We start from the raw sequence: 18,065 nt of genomic DNA on the forward strand, positions 1-18,065 counted from the left end.
CAAAACGGTTCGAAAAATCGAACCGTCATTTCTGATGTCTTCAATAACATCTTCGATCCATTTGAAATTTGTTAGTAATCCTTGAACGTTGCCTAATTCCGTAAAGAAAAATACAACTTCCATTAATTTTAAAAACAAAATACCATTTTTTAACAACATTTTGAAATGCTCAAAACTACATTAAACGTTAAGTAAACCAGATCCTCCGATGGAATGATTGCGTTTCATTCAGCACTTTTATTGAACAGAAAAAACAAATTTTATGTCATGTTTTGTGAATATAGGCCAGAATCCATTATGCAGAATTAGCATTATACAAAAGTTTTAGCGAGTAAAAGGATTTGTAATTATTTTTCCCCACACTACTGAGAAATGAAAGTTCAAGGTCTACTACAATTTTTATACATAGATCGAAACTCCTTTTTACTATCCATTCCCTGTAGGCACTAAAATCATAACGATTATGTGTCTTTAAGGACAAAACCAGACAAACAAGTAAAGATGACATACTAAATACATTACGACGAGACAATGTACCTGAATTTACAGAGTTTATAGGTACCGATTTAGGAAAGGTCAAGTCCTCTGAACAATGAACAACCAAACCGAACTTTTCGAAATTAACCGTTGAGACGCTACCAATATTCTCTACTCTCTGGCACTCTCATCCGGTCCACAATGAACGCAAAACACAGTAAAACACATAATTAACGAAAACAAATATTTATTAATAAAACTCAAAACGAATTAACAACTCTACAAATTATTAATAAAACTCAAATAATTCTCGATTATGATATTCGTCAAAAACCGCGTCACGACTTCTTGGAAACCCGTAAGCAAGTGTCGAACAATCTGATTGTCCCCAGTAGGCTTTCTCATTATCAAATCGTTTCTTTGTTTTTTCCTTCGCAATTTTCGGAAGAACCCTTCTTCAATCGCCATGGAACGGCACCTGAAAGAGACTAGGAAAGGGTCGCTGACCATGTGACGTACGCTGACAATTAATCATGCGCAAAATCATTTAAATTATGATTTTACGAAAACCACAGCTCCCCACACACTGATACGAAAGAAAGATACAAGAGACTTGACAACAAACGAGACAGACCTATGATAAGAACAAGAGAAAGAAACGACTCTCTATACGCTGAAAATGCTTTTCCTACACATGGCAAATTAGGCAGAGTATGGATGCGAATGGGATTCCAAGGAGGAGGAGAAAGAGGAAGTTATAAGGTTGAAAGGATGTGTTGAGAGAATAGATGAGGACAGAACCTGGAGAGAGAGAAGAATAAGATGGTTACTGGGAGAGAAGGCATGGATCGAAAGAAGGAATGGAAGTGAAGTAAGAATGGATAGGGAATGTGTGTGGGTGGATGGGGTAAAATGGTGCTTGAAAGAATGTAATGGACAAGTGTTTGAGATTGTAATGAATAATGGGTTGAATGAAGAGAAATGAAGAAGGATTGTTTGATAGCAAGTTTTGTTGGAAATATGGTAGTGAAAGGTTAGGACGAAATCGTGAAAAGGAATGATTGGAGGATGCCAATTGAGGTTAAGGATTTAAGTAACTAAAAGTGGTGGGACGTTAATGGGAAGTCATTCAGTATGGACAAAGGGAACTGGAATCGGAAGCCCTGGCACTGGCGAATTTTGAGAGGATAAGTGAGATGCGAATAGGTTAAGTTGTTGATGTGGGATATGAGCGGCGTTATAGTTTAAGAAAGTTTTTATTTATAGAATAAATTGACTTGTGTATGTACTTAGAAATCTCGAACATTGCCTATTGCAGGGAGAGCAAATAAACACACATATAGACAATGGAAAATATTGAGTGATAAGGTAGATTTCTGGAATGGCTGAGTCTGACTCAAGTAGTGTTCGAGAGAGTGAGAAAAGTCTGTTTATGGACAGAATGGTAAAAAATCTGAATTCCTGGCGTCCCACAGAGTTCGGTATTGGGTCCCTTACTGTTTATACTTTTTACAAATGATTTAAGAAGTGTTCTTCAGCATACCAAGCAAATGTATCATGTGGATTATTTGCAGATCTATGTACCCTTTAGTCTTGATGAGTTGGATAAAAATTTAACACTGTCTAATAAGGATGTTAAAGACTTTTACAATTGGGAGATGTCAAATAAACTTAAAATCAGTCTTAACAAAAGTTATACAATGATTATTGGTTCATCCAGAAAAAATCACTTGGATTTAAATAATTGTTCTCCGATTAAGATAAACAAAAGTTATACAATGATTATTGGTTCATCCAGAAAAAATCACTTGGATTTAAATAATTGTTCTCCGATTAAGATAAACAATACTTCTTATGTAGAAATTGAAAATAAATTTACCTGAATAAAAAATTAAATTTTTATTAAAATTAAAAATTTTGTTTTTTAAATTGAAAATTTTTGGTGAAAGATACAGAGACTAATAAAAATGATCTTCGATAAACGTTTGTATTTATAGGTGACAAAGTTTGTGAATTATTTTTTCTAAATTTTTATCGAAATATAAAAAAAAGATGAAATAATAATTTCGACATTGCAAGTCTCATCAATGTTAGAATTGTGTTCACCTAGATTTTCGATCTCGTGTACATCAGGAATGGTTATATGCACGCGACTCATGCGTGGGGTGCCGACTGCCTCGTACCAACCAGGGATCAACAGTGCGTTCTAAGCTCTTGAGGCCGCGAGGTCGGCCCTTTTAAGCAACCCTTAAAAAAATTAATTTTTTGTCAATATTAAAATCATTAAATCAAGTGATAATCCTCTAGTCATCACAATTGTCTACTCGTGAATTTTCTTTTTTCTCCATTAAATCATCACTTGAAGTGCAAGAGTGCAATTTCATCAAAAATGGGATTGCAATTGCGACTACTCACAATTGCCTGCTGTGCTTTTCTCATCTTGGAAAATTCCGGTACGTTCCAAACTTTTATTTTCATTTTTTTTATTATCAGTATTCTTGTTGCGAAAATAATTTTTAAAAAAATGATCTTCAAACTCGATTTTTCTCATTGAAATACCAAATGGAAAATAATGTTCGAGTTTCATTTTTTATTTTCTCGAGAATAATTTTTGAAAATTTAGTGAGAATTAAAGATTGTGAAAAATGTTTTTAAAAATATTTTCTGTTCAGTGAAAAGTGTGTGATGGAATAATTTTATTTATTTGATGATGTTCATTGATAAGTGTCCCTTTCCGGTTGCACTGATTCAGTTCTATGGTGAAGAAATGGACCAGAGTTTCTTTGACGAGTTCAAACTTCGAGTAGAAAACATTTGTCGCAGTTTTCTGCAATTTTTAACTATTTTTCATTTATTTATCAATTTTATTTTATTATTAAAAGTAATGTAATTTATCGTTTTCTGTAAATAATTTATTAATTTCACTCAATTTATTTTTTTTGAGATTTTTTTTTTTTTTTTGCTTTTTCATTATTACAAATTTTAAGTATTTTATTCTCTACAATTTCTCCTCAATAATTAATTCCGTACTGAAAATAATAGAAAAAGTAATTTAACAATTAATTTGTCATCAATTTTTATTTTTAAGATTTCCTCTGAATTATCTTTATTAGAAATTGATGGGAAAAATTATTTACTTAACTAATTTTTTAAATTCATTTTCTTATTTTTTTTTGAAATAAAAAATTTTGGAAAATTGAATTTATAAAAATAATAAATATTTAAACTTCTTTCTTGAATTTAATATTGAATTTAATTGAATGAAAATTAAGGGAAATTTTCATACGTTTGTCCTTGGTTTATGAGAGTTTTGTTCATTTTTAGAGGCATTAGTGTAATAGCGAAAAAAATGGAATTATCAGGGGTGAAATTGATTTGGCGCAAGCGTCAATGAAATCGATGTTAAGATTTGAGTAATAAAAATGCGCTCAACTGACGTAATCAACACAATTAAACAGGTCAATTTAAAAGATAATGAAAAAAAATTTTCAACTAATATAAAATCTTTTTTACTCCCTATGAATGATTACTAATACCATAGAGTAAGAACTGAAAGGGCGTTTTATTGATTTTTTCCCCTATATATACAGTCAACCTTTTTTTCAGCTTTAACCATTTTGTTATACGAGCCAAAGAAATTAATCTTCATTAATTTTCAAATATTTATTTATCCTTATAAAAATAAGTTTATTAATTATTTTAAAAAAACACTTTTACTAATATTTTTAAAAAAGAATTTGATGAATAATTTAAAAAAGCAATGTTATTAATGTTTCTAAAAAAACATTTTCATTAACATTTTTAAAAAATAATTTCATTTACATTTTTAAAACATATTATCATTTACATTTTTAAAAAACATTTTCATTAACATTTTTAAAAAATATTTTCATTAACATTTTTAAAGACCAATTTTATTAATATTTTTAAAAAACACTTTTACTAATATAAATGGTCTAAAAAACCATTTTCATTAACATTTTTAAAAATGTTTTCATTAACATTTTTAAAAAAACATTTTCATTAACACTTTTAAAAAACATTTTCATTAACATTTTTAAAAAAACAATTTTATTAATATTTTTAAAAAATAATTTTATTAATATTTCTTAACATTACATATTATATTGTCTAGTAATTTTTTCATTTTACATTATTTTTTCAATGTTGCTAAATTTATATTAGTATAACTGCTACTTTTGAGATTCATAAAAAAAAATTTCTTAATTTAATTTGGAATTTTTTTTTCTAATTATTATAAATGGTTGCAAATAAAAATATCACAAGTTTTCTAAATGTTATTAATCCATATATCTTGAATCAAAAAATAATTTAATCCGACAGATAAAATAGGTTATGGGAGTTACGAGGGTACATTTGATGACTCACTCCGAACGATCAAACTTATCTCAGGGTCACAAAACTTTGAGTAGGGGAAGAGAATTATATTTTTCAATAATGTTTATTAAACTATAGCGATAAAATATTCCAAGTTTTATAGGAAAAAAATGTCAAAATCTAAATATATATTAATTTTATTAATTTTCTTCACTGTTCGAATTATTATGACCTATTTTTTTAATTAATCGAAATAATCATTTTCTATTATTTACAATATTTTTTATATCCTATATTTAAATTTAAAATAAACTTTCAATGAAAAATATTTACTGTTCTAAATAATTTTTTAGAAAAAATGAAAATTATCATTCGTATATCTAATTTAATATTTTATTGTTATCTTATTCTTATGTAATTTAATATCTATTTTTATTGTTAGCTATAAGAAGTTTATTAAAATTAGGGAAAAGATTAACCTCAAAATCGAAGTTTTGCAGTAATTTTAAATAATTTTTTATTTAAAAATCAAAACAATTTTTAAAATAAATACCAAACAATAAAAAGCCAATACTTTTTTTAAAATTTCGGAGACAAATTTATTCACAAACTTTGAATATATGTCTTTTAAATCTTTCTAGGCCAGACAGCTTCATTGATTTTTTAGAGAGGTAACACTCGCCCGTTGGGTGCGGTGCATTGCTCTTTGTTGATCATATCATTAAGAAAATTGCAAAATAGTAACAATTTATAAATATTTAATTCAAATTATTTAAAAATGTTTTTTCCTCAAAAAGTAAGAGATTTTAATTTGAATAAATAAAAAAGCAAATAATTTTATAATATTTATAGGTAATAATAGATATATAATAGAAAAATATAAAATAAACATAATAAAATAAAAAATAAACATAATAAAATATTAGTTATAAATAATTAATAAAAATAAATAATAAATTTATAAAATAATAATAATTTTAACTAAAATTATTATATAATAAACAATAATAATAACAAATTTACAACAAATATTACAAAATTTTTAATAAATTATATAAAATAAATATTAAAAAAGTTAACCCACATTTATAATCGCAAATTTTATGCGTTTACTAGTATATGAACTTGAAATTTTTCATTTCTTGATAAATAAGAGAGACAAAAGTTCGTAGGTCAATATGCGCAAAATCACGAAGCAAAAGTAAGAAAATATTGTGTCGAATGATTTTATTCGAAACATCAACAATTAATATAAAATATGTATATTTAATATTGACAAATTTATTAAAAATTTTAGTGATAATATTTTTTTTCTGCTATGAAATAATTCTACATACATTATATATAATTAATCGCGAAAAGAGAAAACAAACTTGATAATGATTAAAATTCATAATTTATTCTAAATATATGTCAATATTTAGAAATATCGACAAATAAATTTTATTCCTCTTATTCTTATAAGAGTAATAATTAATAATTAAATATTCTTCTGACTGCTAAATTCAAACCTAAAGTTAAAATTTTTTTTAAAAATTAAAATGATATAACCGAAAAACTTCTATTTTTGTCAGATTCGTTGAATTTAAAATTTTTTGGTCGCCCTTTTTCAATTTTGACTACAGTTTCGGATTCAGCGACCCCATAAGCCTTCGAGTAAGGATTTCCACAAAAATTATTTTTGTCGCCATTTTGAAACCGCCATTTTGAATTTTAAAATTTTTACTACAGATTCGGATTCAGCAACCTCAAATACCCCGGAGTAAGAATTTTCATCAAAATTAGTTGAATGTAAATTTTTATGGTCGCCATTTTGTATTTTTAAATTCTGACTAGAGATTTGGATTAAGCGACTCCGAAGTCCCTCGAATTAAGAATTTAAGAATTTTGAAAAAAAAAATTAAGAATTTTGAAGTCATTTAGTATTTGATAATAAGTTATTTAACCCATTAGACGGGTGGATCAAGGCAAATAACACAACTTTGTTTAAAAGTTTTTTTTTTTTTTTTTTTTTTTTATAATTTAAAAGAATGTATTATTAATTTTTCCGAAATTAAATTTTTGTTATTTATGGAATAATTAGAGTAAATAATTTTGATTTCAGGAGTAACGGCTGTCAGATGTTTCGACTGTAACAGTAATAATGACAGCAGATGTGCAGAAGACGAACCTCCTGAAGAATTGAAAGTGGATTGTTCATCAAAAAGAGACGGTGCTAAATACACTATGTGCAGAAAGATTGTTCAAACAATCGAATTCAGTGTCAATGGCTGTGAGTATAAAAGATAATTTTTTTCTAGAAGTTCAGCCTCGTAGTTATGGTCTAATTGTAAAATTATTTAACTAACTATAATTTAGGATTTTCTTGGTTGGTGAATACCAATCAGAAATTTATTTGTCGCCTGTTGGGCCCTAAGCCCTTTATATTAATTTTTTTCTAGCTCCTATCCAATAGTACTAACAAAAGCTTCCTTTGAGGGACGCTGCCCATTATTTCCCTAGGGTAATAATGAGTACTTTATTGCCCAGCTGATCAATAAAGTGACCATTATTGCCCTAGGGCAATAATGGGCACTTTATTGATCTGGGCTATATAGAGGATCTTTTTCCAAACTTTTTCATCATGGATGGATAATCTTTTTTTTTTTTCTTTTTCAGTGCCACCAAATAAGAGGGTAATTCGTGGTTGCGGTTGGGACGAGTCGAATTACAAGGGCAATTGCTATCAAAGAGGTGGTTTTGGCGGACGACAAGAAGTCTGCTCTTGTCTTGAAGATTTTTGCAATGCTGCCACACCAGGTGCAATTCCAGTCTCACAATCTCTTCTCCTCTCATGTTTATTAGGAAGCATGATTTATGCATTTGCTCGAAATTAAATATCACACAATTTGAATATTGTCCACTAAAATAATAATCTTCAATTTAATGAAGATCACAGCGAATATTTTGACGATCCGTTTTCTTCAAATAAATTCGGTCTCAATAATTTTTTTTTTTTGAGAATTCACCGATATTTACTATGATAAAAATTAAAATCGTTAAAAATTCGCATAATTGAGGCAAAAAGACGTTGAATTTTTTGCCATTAGAACGAAATACACAATTTTTCCTCCCCCCCTCCCCCTAACAGAAGAAAATTAATAATCAAAATTCGGTAAAACAGAAATTATTACCTCCGTCAAAAAAAAAAAAAAAAAAAAAAAAAAAAAAAAATGAGTATTATATGTAGTTTTTTAAGCACTAGTGCCTTAAGAATTAATTTTTGGCACTGCTTTAAAAAAAAAAACAAAAAGCAGTTCCTACATACGCATTTTTTTTTTGTTATTCGCTAGTGACGCGGTCAATGTTTCGTTTTTGTTGGGGAGGTCTAATATAAAAATCGTAAACATAAGTTAATTATTATACTTTACGATAAATTATTTAATTTTTATTTATTATTTTATTTATAATTTATTATCATCAGTAAATAATTATAATTCGAATTTACAATTTTTTATTCTCAGTTTAATTTTGGTGCTAATGGGAAATTTTTCAAAATATGTAGAAAAAAAGTGGAAATATTTGCATTAATTTATATGTATCGGCACAAAAAATAATCAAGCGCATTACAAGTTTGCTCAAAAGAATTTCAGAATGAAATTCAGTTTTAATCGAAACGTGACAAATTACAGAAACTGAAATATTTTTTTTTTTTTGCTCTGAAGAATTCAGAAATTGATGACAAAAAAAAAAATTCTTTTGCACAAACTTTATAATTGTGTCGAGTTCTACACTATATGAAAGAATTAATTTTCAATTTAGTGAAATTAGAATTTTATTACTTAATTTTAAATTGTTATTTTTTTTTTATTTCCAAACCTTTCGGTTTTTTTTTTTTTTTATTCGGCATAAAAACGGGGATTTTGAAAATGTCGAAAATACCCCAGGCACAATTCTTCTGCACTAAAAAACATTTTACAAAAAAATCAAGATCTATTAGAAATTTAAAACAAAAATTAATATCCAATTTGTTTTTTTTAGTAATTTTAGAAATGAAAATTTGTTAAAAAAAATCCCCACGTAAAATTGCAAAAGCGAAAATGAATGACTGTTCTTCTTTTTCTTCCACTTTTTTGTTTGTAATAAAAAAAAAAATTAGTAAAGCAGAGACTTGACAAAGTATTCCAGTTATATAATTGATTATATATAGTCAATTTAGAGATCTCTTTGTCCAATTGTTAAGAATAGCTGTATAAATTTAGACCTGTTAAGGTACACGTCAACCTAACCCAATTGATGATAAATAATAATTACATTAAATAAACAAACTAGGTTGATAGAATTGTAAAATTGAAAATAATTTCAAAAAAAAAAAGGAATCGCAGAAGCTTACAGTTTTTAATCATAAATAGCGTGATGAAGTGTCGACGTAAAGGCACACTGTGTTCATTTTAAAAAAATTAAACTATTAGTGCTTAGATAAAAAAAATTATATTTATACTTTCTTTTCTTTTTGTGCTAACAAAAAAAAAATTTCTTCTTTCTTCGACAATACTTATATTAAACAAAAAAGTATTTAAACAAAAAGAAAATCTGTATATTATGAAGACAAAAGAAAATTCAAATATAGCGTGAAAAAAAACTTTATTTAATTTATTAAAAAATAAAATATTAATAAAATTCCAGGAGATAGAATATTTTCTGTAAATGATTTTACAACTCGATTATGTAAAATTTTGAATTACAGATATATATTGTTTTTAATTTTACATATTAATCTCTATTGTTTCAATAACTGCTGCGTTAATTGGACATTTCAAAAATAAAAAGATAAATTTAATTTGTCTTTGTTTAATTTAAAATTAAATTATTGTTCTTAGTTTAATTAAAAATTAAGTATAAAATTATATATTTAGTTATTAAGTATTAAATTATATATTTAATATTACACCAAGTCCAAATTGATTATTAAATTGTTTAACGATTACTTGTATATTTTTTTGTAGACTTATTTGGGTCAAAATAAATTTTCGATAAATTAATGCGCTCACTTGTTTTTAATATCTGTTCCAAATAAATGATAATAAATAATATTAATAAATTATTTATTATTAGTTTTATTAGTTTTATTATTACATATTGTTATTATTATTATTATTATTTCATTTTATTTCTGTTGAATTTGAAAAAAAACCTGTAAATAACAATTTTCTGTAGTCAATTTTTTTTTTTTTTTTTTATAAACAATGCGCAGATGAAGACTTTTGTTTTTCTATAACTGCCTTCAGACAACTGACATATATTTTTCTTTTTTTGTTCGGTTATATTCACTAAAGTTTTCTATTTAATTTTTTCCCAACGAAAACAAAGATTAATTCATTGATTTGTTCAATATTGTGTGTCGTGAATGTCGCTTTTGAAAAATTTTAAGAAAAGCATAATAGTGAAAGTTAGAAAAAAAAATTTAGTTAAAATGATTTTTTAGAATTATTATTTCTTGACAAAATTCGAGAAATGAAAAATGAACTGTCAAGCAAATTCAATTATACAAGATTTATAATTTGTATTTTTTAAAATTATATTTCAGTAGTGCTATTTTTTTCGTTTTCATCATTAAATGTGATGTTATAGATTTTCAGTAATTTTTTTTTTTATTAACGAGATTTATAAACATTGAAGAAAAAATGTCAGTTAGTATAAGTGTTTAATATATTTTTCTTATTAATTTGAAATATTCTGCAAAACTGCACCCAGGTGAGTATTAACTGTAAATTTTATTTTGAATAGATAATTATTTTTATTTCGGTATTTTTTTGTATTTGTATTTATGAAGTATTTTAACAGTTAACCTTCAAATGTTGAATTATTTAAAAAAAATTTTTAATTATTTTTACTTTATTTAAATTAATTTTAGTCTTTATATAAAAATTTATTGGTGAAAATGAACCTTGGTTCACATGAACCAAGAAAAATATTTTCTTTTAAAGAATTAAAATTATTGGCAAATTTATATATGCATTTTTGGGAAACAAATTTTTAGAAACGGAAATAATTATTTGGACCATGCAACCATCTTGCAATCGTCTGAGTCCATCGTGCTTTCAAACTCGTACGACAAGTTCGACAACTTCAAGTTTGCTGCAACAGCAACAGCAGCATCATCATCAACAACAGCCTCAATCCTTCTATGGACCAGTTACATTGCAACCATTTACTGTTTTGCATCCTTCTTGTATTTATTCTGCTCAAAGAAGTACTCCGAATGCAGCACTTATGACACATCAAGGTAAAAAAATTTTTTTTATGTCCATAAATATTTAAAGGAATAAATTTTTAGCTTCAAGATGAATTTATTTTGGTATCGAACGCAGGTGGCGAATGGCAAACGAAAACTAAGATCCAGGGAACCCAGGGAACCCAGGGAGTGAGTTTGAGGAATCAACGACAAATTTTTTACTCCACAAAACCATCGTTTCCTTTTGAGCAACAGCAAATAAATTCTCATCTTCCATCATCTCCGTCACCGTATCTTTTTGCCGCATCAAACATTTGTCATGGACCATATTCCACTGAACAGAATAATTCAGGAATTGTTATTTCTCAACCTTACTACAAGCCCCCTGATGTTCAAGCTCTTTGTCTCGTTCAAGATCGACAGTTCATCACCCAACAGCAAACCCACCAGTACAATCCCTATTATAATCTCAGCTCAACCCTACAAACTGTAACTGCTAACACAAATCTTCAACTTCCCACTCAATTAACTCCCTATCCACTCACAAATCAAATGTTTCCAAATCCTCCACAAAATTCCATTTTCAATCCACTGAAAGATAATCGAGCAATGGAACTTTCAGTGAAATATACCAAAACTAAACCAAATCACTCAGCAAAGTTTATTAGTCGAAGGAACGATTACGAAGAAACCAATCCATCATCAGACTACAGACAATTTTGTGCCGAAGTACAAAACAAAGCCAATTCATCCACAAAGACCCAAGATGAACACATGTCTGACGATTCATCAACAAGTTTCGATTTTACAATCGAAGCAGAAAAAATGGTATCCGCACTCTGTAACACATCCTCAAATGATTTGGAAAACTTCGACAACAAAAAGAATGAATCACTATTGACCGGAGCTGGAGACATTGGTTTCAGCAAAAATCTCTCCACTAACACTATTGAACTAACAGGAACTTCGATTGCCATTCAAACACAAGACGAAGATATCGCCAAGTATCCTGAACTAATACGTAAAACCACCATTTGGGGATGTAATCAAGCCGAGAATTTACTCAATTCAGGTAAATGTCATCGAACCACAAAACTCGATTGGCTAATGAATTTATCAATAGCCACAAGAACTGCCATCACAAAATCATCCACCTGTTTCTCAATTTTCGCCGGTGATCAAGTTCTCATTCAAGATCTAATTAATTCCCTCCTAAGGATCAGCAACGGTTGGTTGATTCTCGATAATTATCTAAATAAACAACACACTCCCAGTCTCAATGACAAATACGATCGGAATCTAATAAAGAGTTTTCAATGTTGGGAGGGAGCGACACATGAACTTTTACAAAATGTCATCAATACATTTCTTCTACTCGAGGAGAAATCCGAGAAAGAGGAAATTGAAACATCTGGAACACCGGGTACGTTTCCTGGTGATGTTTCAATTTACACCACCAGCGATCTTTTGGAACCACCAATTAAATTCAATCTTGCACCTGGATCGGCAGTAATTTCACCATCGCAAAACTTTCAATATGCTGTCGATCAAAAAAAGGGGACAAAACCAAAAAGCAAATGGACCATCACAGAGAGTAATTCGTCGGGTAATTCAGGTTCAACATCAAAGAAACTCGATTTTCACAATAATGATACGTCCCTAAATGCCGAATTTTTTCATCTCAAGAGCAAAATTTTAGAAGAGAAAAATGCGAATCGAAATCGTAACCAAATTCTGAAATTTTCAACTAACACACAATGTGAGACAAAAAAAACCCCGACCGCAAACGAACAAATTGATTTCGAATCAATTCCAATCAACAAAATGACCCTTTTGAGTCAAATCGAACCGAGCAGTTCGGCATCAAAAAAAGAGGAAATGACCGCAAATTTATCCGCCTGGTTCGCTAGTATGCGAAATTCCAAATGCGAGAGTAAAATCAATTTCTCTAGAAACTCCAGTCAAGAGGGACAATCAGCTAGAGACAAAATGGATCTCACCAGACAACTTCAATTGGACACAAATCGTCAATTATTATCCCTTCAAAATATGCAGAGTATACAAAGTGCCCCATGGAATGCAATGAATCTAATCAACAATCACAATGTACAACAACGCGATGAGTGTGACAGTTCTGAGGACGTTCGTATCTACATGAAACCAGGAAGTTACAATGTCCCGAAAAAGAGACACCAAAAACGCTCTAATCGAAAATCAGATAGTTCTCGCTACGGACATCGTACATCAAACAAAGTATTCTCAATTCCAAAAAATGAAAACTGCAAATTGGATCAAGTGGGGAACAAATGTCAGCAAGGAACAAATGACGTCACATGGAAGGCTGCTTGTGCTTCGGCTGAAGTTCTACTCGAGGCTTTGAATGTTAACGAAACATTGAATTTTGAGCAACAAAATATGATACTGGAGCAAAATCAAGAAAGGGAGGTTCCTGAATGTCAGATGTACGGTAGTAATCAGACACTTAGTAGAAACTTCGAGAAACTGTTGCTAAGGGAAGATGCATCGAAAAACGAGTTCAAAAGTAGAAAATGGTTTTGCAGTGAGGAAATTCTGAACGAGGAACAAACAATAAAGAAAAATGTAATGTTCAAAGATTATCAGATTTGTCATCATCTGAACGAAATGAAACAAACGGACAGAAGTCGAGGGCCAAAAACGATGAATAGAGATAGAGATGTACATCAAGATAAATTACCGAATCAGTTCGAGAAGAATCCACTACCTAAAAATTACAAAAGATTCGGTAAAAATGAGGAAATCAATCAGCAACTCGACTACATACCTTACAAACAGGATTTTTTGAGAAAAACTCAGGACTTTGCCTTTGAGCATCAGGATCTGAAGAATTATGTAACAATGAAAAACATAAACGTAGAAGAGGCTGTAGGGGAAGTAAAAAACGAAAATTCGGATGTCAAGAGTGAAATTAGAGATCGAAATCAAATCACCAATTTAGAACAAACCCTGGAAAATGTAACAATTAAAAAAGAACCTCGAGAAGATGAATTGAACAAATGGAATCGGATAAAAGAGGACCGCAGTCAAATCTCAAAGAATGAACTCTCTCAAATAATGAACGAGAAAATAATTGAGAATAATAAACAGATAAAGGAACTGCTTAAAGATCAAATGATAAGAAATCAGAATAATCAAGTAATTAGAAATCAAATCCGTCGTTCGAAGAAACGAGATGAGAAAAGTAACAACGCATCAAGTTACGAGGCATCTGAAGACGATTCCGAACCATCGCCAAAAACAACCCGAAGTCTAAAACGACTGACAGACCATAAAACTACAAAAACTAGTAAAACAAACGTAAAAACCGATTCATGGTTAATTCGAACACTAAACAATGCCAATAAAACTCGAGACGAGAACAATCGTTCAAGTACCGATTCTCTAAATTCATCAATTCACGAAGACGACGATCTTGAAAAACAATCAAATCAAAAAGATCTTTTTCCACCATTCACAAAAATGATGTTCCTAGAGAATCCTTCTGAAAATCAGGCAATATATTCAGAAGGTAGGGCGACATATTCAGAAACAGTTCGTCGATCAACAAATCAAACAAAAACCTACAAAATGCCAAGAACTGATCGAAGCACATCATTAATATTTGATTCATTTCAATCTGGAAAAAAGAAGGAGGGTGAAAAATCTTTGTTACCAAATCAAAGAACACGTAAACTTGGTGGCAAAAGATTAGCCAAAGATATCGAGACCGAAGCAGCTGATAATCTAAAAAATAAATTTCTCATCAATGAAACGAAAAGTATTCAAAAAACAAATTTTGGCAGAGGAAGAAGAAAGGAGAATATGATTTTGGATAGTAGACATCATAAATCGGATAGGGGATGGTCCGTATGGTATAGTTCAAGAAAAAAACAAACTTTGAGTCCATTAGCTATGAGAAAATTGGAAACAATTTATCAAACTATTTGGAAAATGGACGAAGCGTGTCTTTTCAAATGTCCAACGGCTATTGGTGGAAAAGAGTCACAACAAAGAATGGTAACGTACAAATATAAGTTTTTTTTTTTAAATTGAAACAAAGGAGATAATGACTATTATTTTATTTACAGATTGAGAATTACAGTAAAATTGTAAAAATTCCAATTTTTCTGGAAACAATCGAGCAAAAATTGAAGAATCGAGTTTACCTCAAAGTCGAGCATGCAATCAAGGATTTTCGAAAAATCGGTCACAATTCCAGAATTTATTATAAGGTTCGAAATTTTAAAAAAAAAGTTTCTCTTTTAATTGAGTTTATTTTTAGAATTTAAAAAGTACACTTTTTTACTTTACTTCATTTTTCAAAATTTAGAAATGGCGAATTTTTAGAATAATTCAAAATTCAAAATGGCGGATTAGAAAGACAAATTTTTTGAAAATCTATCGAATTTATTTGAAACACTTTATATACTTAGGTATCATAATAAGTAATTGACACAAAAATTAAATTTAACATCTTTAAAATTATTTTCATTATTTCAATTTAATTATTATTTTCTAGAATTTTTAATTAAAATTCTTCTTTAAATCAATTTTTTTTTTATTGAAAAAGTTGTTTGAAAATTTTAAAATCCATTTGTTTACAATTTAATTTTACCAAAATTAAATTTTTAATTTCGATTATTCGCAAATTCTTCAATTAAATATATATTAAAAAATAAAAAACATCAAATAATTTTTAAAAAAATGCAATTAATCTTTTCCCTGAAAAATTAATTCTACAGAATTGTTAGTTAAAAGTATGAAAAATTCAGATTTTCAAAAATTTTAATATGAAACCTTTACAAAATTCAATTATTTCTAAAAATTCACGCTATAGTGCTTTTAATATTCAATTATAATCTAAAATTTTAACTAAAATTCATTTTTAAATAAATTTTTATTCGAAAATTCTACGTGAATTCAATTATTTAAGTACAAAAATAAATAATTTATTGAATAATTGAATGTTTCTTAAAATTGAAATCTCATAAATATTTTGTTAAAAAATTTTTATAAAATTGAATTTATTTGAACAAATTTCATGCTATAATACTTTTATTTATTTATTTACAATTATTTTAATATTTAATTATTTCAATACAAAAATAAATTTATTGAATAATTAAATATTTCTTTAAATTAAATTCTCATAGAGATTTTGTTATCGAATTTTTAAGTAATTAAATTCTTTTGATGAATTTTAATATAATTTTTAAGAATAATTGAATTTAAAAAAAAAAATTTTTATTTTATTTTATTATTTATGAAAATAATTAAATGTGAATTGAGGAATATTGAGAATTGGCAAAAAATTAAAAATTGAGGAAAATTTTCGAAAATAATTGAATTCCTAAAAAGCATTTTATTATTTATGAAAATAATTGAATTCTTGGGAAGAATTTTATTAAAATTTAAAAGAATAATTGAATTATTTCAAAAAAATTTAATTAAAATTGTATTTAAAATACTTGATTTCTTTCGAACAATTTTATTAAAATATTGGAAAACAATTGAATTCCTGTAAAAAATTCCAACAATTATCTTTATATAATATAATAATAATTTTTTAAATAATTGAATTCTTTCAAAGAACTTAAAACAAACATTTTTTTAAATAATTGATTTTTTCGATAAATTGAAATTAAATTTTTAAGAAAAATTTCATTTTTCAAGCAATTCCTGTAAAATTGTATTAAAAATAATTGAATTTTTGAGAAATTTTTCTTATTCATATGAAAATAATTGAATTCTCACGAAGATTTTATAAAAAATTTTTAAATAATTGATTTCTATTTGGAAATTTGGTAAAAATAGTAGATATTGAAAATTTTTGAATTGCAAAAAGTTTTTAAAAATAATTAAATTTTATAAAGAATTTAATTAAAAAATTTTTGACAATTATTGAATTCTTGCGAACGATTTTATTAGAATTTTTTAAAATAATAATTGAATTTCCAAGAAGAAATTTATTTTTTTTAAAAATAATTGAATTCCTGTGAAATTTTTATTATTTATGAAAATAATTAAATTTGAATTGAGGAAAATTGAGGATTGGCAAAAAATTGAAAATTGAGGAAAATTTTGGAAAATAATTGAAATTCTGCGATTAATTTTATTATTTAAGAAAATAATAATTGAATTCCTAAAAAGAATTTTATTATTTCTGAGAATAATTGAAACCCTGTAAAATTTTTTATTATTTATTAAAATAATTGAATTTTTTTGGAAAATTTTATTAAAACAGTAGATATTAAAAATCATTGAACAGAGGAAAATTTTTGAAAATAATGTCAAGAATTTTATTAAAATTTTTTTAAATAATTAAATTTCGGTGAAGAATTTTGTTATTTATAAAGATAATTAAAATTCAATTTTTTTAGTGTTTTTTTAATTAAAATTCTTCTATAAATCAAATATTTTTAATAATTATTTTTCGCAGAACGATAGTGAATTTTCGTCAAAAATTGATTTACTATCGAAAAAATTGGAAGAACTTATCGAGGAACATTTTTCAAATTTTGATTTTGAAAATTTATCAAGTGCCGGTGATGACACATCTCCAGTTTGTCAACGTTTCAAATTACAAAGTCAACGTAATCGATGTAATCCCAGTAAAAAATCAATCACAGGAACTGACAAGATTAATACAACGAATGAAAATTTAAATTAAATTCTAAATACTAGGGTTGAAAAAATTTTTGTTCTGATAGAAATAGTGGCATTTTTTTTTTTTTTATTGGAAAAAAGCCAGGAGAGTTTTCTAAGTGAATGAAGAATATTCTTTTAACTAAATGAAAAAGAAATTTAATATTAGAATTATTTGTAAATTATATTATTATCAGAATTACTTTTACATAGTTAAGAGTAATAGAAAATATTAATAATAAGTTATTCGTATAATAATGAAAATATTTCATATTTTTTAAGTGTCTCATGATATATTTTTTTAACATTGTTTGCTTTTGTACGAAACTTCATTTTTTTTTTCATCGCATAAAAAAATAATTTTCAACAATTT

The 18,065-nt window shown here is 27.2% G+C and overlaps 2 protein-coding genes across 2 annotated transcripts; both read left to right on the forward strand.

Moving 5' to 3' along the window:
- The first annotated feature begins 2,652 nt into the window (after nt 1–2,652).
- On the forward strand, nt 2,653–9,316 carry LOC122498680. Its single transcript, XM_043606533.1, has 3 exons — nt 2,653–2,930; nt 6,920–7,087; nt 7,474–9,316. Exons 1-3 carry the CDS (start codon nt 2,867–2,869, stop codon nt 7,689–7,691), a joined length of 450 nt encoding a protein of 149 aa, XP_043462468.1. The 5' UTR covers nt 2,653–2,866; the 3' UTR covers nt 7,692–9,316.
- A 1,541-nt stretch (nt 9,317–10,857) lies between these two features.
- Nucleotides 10,858–17,717, forward strand: LOC122498686. Its single transcript, XM_043606539.1, has 4 exons — nt 10,858–11,080; nt 11,166–15,064; nt 15,136–15,279; nt 17,487–17,717. The coding sequence occupies exons 1-4, from the start codon at nt 10,858–10,860 to the stop codon at nt 17,715–17,717; spliced, it is 4,497 nt and encodes a 1,498-aa protein (XP_043462474.1).
- Nucleotides 17,718–18,065: the final 348 nt, after the last annotated feature.

This window comes from Leptopilina heterotoma, unplaced genomic scaffold (assembly GCF_015476425.1).
Source record: "Leptopilina heterotoma isolate Lh14 unplaced genomic scaffold, ASM1547642v1 Lhet_157, whole genome shotgun sequence".
Taxonomy (NCBI): domain Eukaryota; kingdom Metazoa; phylum Arthropoda; class Insecta; order Hymenoptera; family Figitidae; genus Leptopilina; species Leptopilina heterotoma.